Source organism: Macaca fascicularis, chromosome 14 (genome assembly GCF_037993035.2).
Source record: "Macaca fascicularis isolate 582-1 chromosome 14, T2T-MFA8v1.1".
Classification (NCBI taxonomy): Eukaryota; Metazoa; Chordata; class Mammalia; order Primates; family Cercopithecidae; genus Macaca; species Macaca fascicularis.
Window position 1 is genome coordinate 59,712,097 of NC_088388.1, and position 4,061 is coordinate 59,716,157.

Consider the following 4,061-nt stretch of genomic DNA (forward strand, 5'->3'; position numbering starts at 1 on the left):
CCACTGCTCAGTGAAATAAAAGAGGACATAAACAAATGGAAGAACATACCATGCTCATGGATAGGAAGAATCAATATCGTGAAAATGGCCATATTGCCCAAGGTAATTTATAGATTCAATGTGGAATTTTTATTTTATATTGTCAAAATCCTGACTTTTCCTTTTATGGGTTATGTGTTGTGTCATACCTAGAAAGACCTTCTATGCTCCAAGAGAAAAATCCTGTGCTTTCTTCTTCTACTTCATTTATTTATTTATTTATTTTTTTGAGACAGGGTCTCACTCTGTCACCCAGGCTGGAGTGCAGTGGCATGAACTCGGCTCACTGTAACCTCTGGCTCCCAGGTTCAAGTGATTCTCTTGTCTCAGCCTCCCAAGTAGCTGGGACTACGGGCATGGGTTACCATGTCCTACTAATTTTTGTATTTTTAGTAGAGACAGGGTTTTGCCATGTTGCCCAGGCTGGTCTTGAATGCCTAAGCTCAGGCAGTTCGCCCATGTCGGCCTCCCAAAGTGCTAGGATTACGGGCATGAGCCACAGTGTCCAGCCAACTGTGCTTTCTTCTGAAGAAGAAAAAAAATAGAAATTGTGGCTCACATGGATCTTCATTCAGACTTGACGTGTCCCACTGGGAAGCTCTGCTGGCCCCAGCTGGTTCCAAGCATCATTTCTTAGAAAATGTTGCAGACGTCACTCCAGAGCAGGGATCTGCTCAGAGGTGGGGCTGGGCAGAAACCCTGTTTGAAAGGTCTAAGGGCCACACTGGAATGTAGGATTCACTTTTTTTTTTTCTTTTTTTTGAGACGGAGTTATGCTCTTGTTGCCCAGGCTAGAGTGCAATGGCAGGATCTCAGCTCACCACAACATCTGCCTCCCGGGTTCAAGGGATTCTCCTGCCTCAGCCTCCCAAGTAGCTGGGATTACAGGCATGCACCACTGTGCCAGGCTAATTTTGTATTTTTAGTAGAGATGGGGTTTCTCCATGTTGGTCAGGCTGGTCTCGAACTCCCAACCTCAGGTGATCCACCCACCTCGGCCTCCCAAAGTGCTGGGATTACAGGCATAAGCCACCTTGCCTGGCCAGGGATTCACTTTTTTTTAAAAAAAACTTTAAATTATTATTATTGTTTTTTGAGACAGGGTCTGACTCTCTGTTGCCCAAGCTGGAGTGCAGTGGCACCATCTTGGCTCACTGCAACCTCCACCTCCTAGGCTCAAGCCATCCTCCCATCTCAACCTCCCGAGTAGCTGGGATTACAGGCATGTGCCACCATGCCCAGATAATTTTTTTTTTTTTTTTAAATAGAAAGAGGGCTTCACCATGTTGCCCAGGCTGGTCTTGAATTCTGAGTTCAAATGATCTGCCTGCCTTGGCCTCCTAAGGTGCTGGGATTACAGGTGTGAGCTACCACACCCAGCTGCGATTCACTTTTGACCAAGAGAAAAAACTTAAGACGAATCCAGTTGTCCATAAAGTGACAAGGAATATCTGCTGCACATTTGAAGATCTTCTGATCAACTTAATACAGAATCTGGCATCTTTACATCTCCTTAGGGCCAGATGACCATAGCCACTCCCAGCCTCAGATACTTTTTTTTTTTCCATGTAACTCTTTTAATAAATAAAGCATATCCATGGCTTAGATTTTAAATCACATTTACAGATGAGGGAAAACTTCTAGGCCTAAACAGGTAACAGTAAAGTGACTACTGCTGGAAGGAGTGGTGCGCCACACGCACCTTAAGCCTCAACAGTGGGGACTGCAGGGCCAAACACCAAACACATCACCTCTAGGCCAGATGGAGAGTGGAGACCCAGGAAGCCCATGCGACCACCATCTGCCCCTTCCCCTAGTGCTGGAGAACCAACTGGACACTGTGTTACTTTCAGATGAACTGGAGGTGGGTCCTGATCATATTACATGAAGCTTTCCACCACTGTGAACAATTAGGCAAGGCATGAGTGACAAGAGGGGCATCACTGATAAATACAGAGCAATACTGGGGCAGTAAAGAGGAAGCTACAGAGACATTCGTGTTTCTTCAAATATCAGAAGCTTCCACATCATAGCAGGAGAGTTGAGGATGAGCTCCACCTCCTGAAGGCTTAGTCCAAAAACTTCCTGTTGGCATTTGCACCAAACAAGGCTCCCCGGACTTCTGGCATCATCTGCTGGGCTATGAGATCCAGCCGGCTTTCCAGGGTGTTGGAAACCTTTATTTTACGATCCCCATTATAGATCTCAACTCCACCAGCTATGTCTTCAGGCAGGTAGGACTCCTGGTCAATTTGGACATCAACATCGTTTTTGGTGGCAATTTTGTACATAGGGATTGCCTTCTGCACTGCAGCCTTTACCAGAGGGAAATTTTGTTTCCTGCAATGAACAATTGTTCGGGGCTCCAGCAACTGGTACAAACCCTGGAGAACCAGTCCATCCAGCAGCGCTTGGTACCTGGTTGTGTCTTTTACCACCTTGCTGAGTCTCTGTTTTGCTTCATTTAGTAGGTCTGTGATAAGGTCATCTCTCGCTCTGAGGACTTTGAGTCTCGCTTAATTCATCAAATTGGACATCTGAATTTTCTTCTGCTGCTCAATCTGTTTCTCTTTCTTCTCATAATATTCCATAATCTTTAGTCTTTGGGTTTGCACAAGCCAACCTTTCTCTATGTTGAACTCTTCTTCTGCCTTTGCATCTATTTCTTCTGCTTTCTCATTGGCTTCTTGTTCAATGAAAGCCATCATATGCTTTATCTGCTTTTGCACGTCAGCATCGCTGAGAGTCATGGCGAGAGCAATGCTAGGTCGGTGAGCAGCAGGCTCGAGTTTACGTTTAAAGGGTGAGGGGAGATGAATGGGCAAAGGGAAGCCCTGTGCAGATCTCGGTTTCCTTTCTCAGATACTTTCAATATATTGATGAATTTCAGATTTATATTTTCATTTCATGCCTCTCTTCTGAGCTCAGACATCTCTAACTTAGCTATGTCCAAAATGGAACTTTCGATCTTTCATTCTGATTTTGACACTGCTCCAGTCTTTCCTAACTAGGGATAGGTGCCTTGGCATACCAGACACTTCGAGTCATTACATTTTTAAAAAAAAATTTTTTTAAATTCTTTTTTTTCTTTAAACCATTTTTTCTTTTCTTTTCTTTTCTTTTTTTTTTTTTTTTGTTAGGTAGGGTCTTTCCCAGACTGGTCTCAAACTCCTGGGCACAAGGGATCCTCCTGCCTCAGCCTCCTGAGTAGCTAGGACTACAGGCACACACCACTGCACCCAGCTCTTGGAGTCATCTTTGATACTTCATCTCCCTTTACCCCTACATTTTATTAATTATCAAGTCATGTCTGTTTCTTCTCTAAAACCTATCCTAAATCTTACCTCTGATCACCTCTGTAGCTATTGTCTTAGCCTAAGTTACTACCATCTCTATCTTAGATTTCTACAAGTTATCCTAATTGGTTTCCCCTGCTTTCACCATTGCCCCCAACCCCACAGTCGATTTCCCATAGCCCACTCTTCTCTTTTGAAATTGTATATCAGATTGCTTCATTCCCCTGATGAAAATTAATTAATTAATTCTACAAATTAGTATAGGGATCTACAGTGCTCCAGGCACTGTTCCAGGTATTGAGGGATACATTAGTGATGGGGATACATCAATGTTTTGAAACTAAGTATTCAAAAATCCCTGCTGTCATAGAGTTTACAAAACAGCAAACAGTGCCATGAAGGAAAATTAACAATGAAAGGGGTTGGGGAGAGCTGGGGTGGGTGTGCAATTTGAAGCAGGGTGATTATGGGATGTCTCATTAAGAAGACTATATTTGGGTGGCCAGGTGCGGTAGCTCACACCTGTAATCCCAGCACTTTGAGAGGCTGAGGCCGGTGGATCACAAGGTCAGGAGTTCAAGACCAGCCTGGCCAAGATGGTGAAGCCCCGTCTCTACTAAAAATACAAAAAATTACCCGGGTGTGGTGGTGGGTGCTTGTAATCCCAGCTACTTGGGAGCTTGAGGCAGAGGACTTCTTGAACCCAGGAGGCGGAGGTTGCAGTGA

General features: G+C 44.4%; 1 protein-coding gene across 1 annotated transcript; it reads right to left on the reverse strand.

The window, feature by feature from the left end:
- Positions 1-1,886: 1,886 nt before the first annotated feature.
- Positions 1,887-2,797, reverse strand: LOC102137390 (V-type proton ATPase subunit E 1). Its single transcript, XM_045392425.3, is given in 1 exon segment — positions 1,887-2,797. A coding segment is annotated over 1 exon segment (681 nt). The 5' UTR covers positions 2,790-2,797; the 3' UTR covers positions 1,887-2,108.
- Between the last annotated feature and the right edge of the window lie 1,264 nt (positions 2,798-4,061).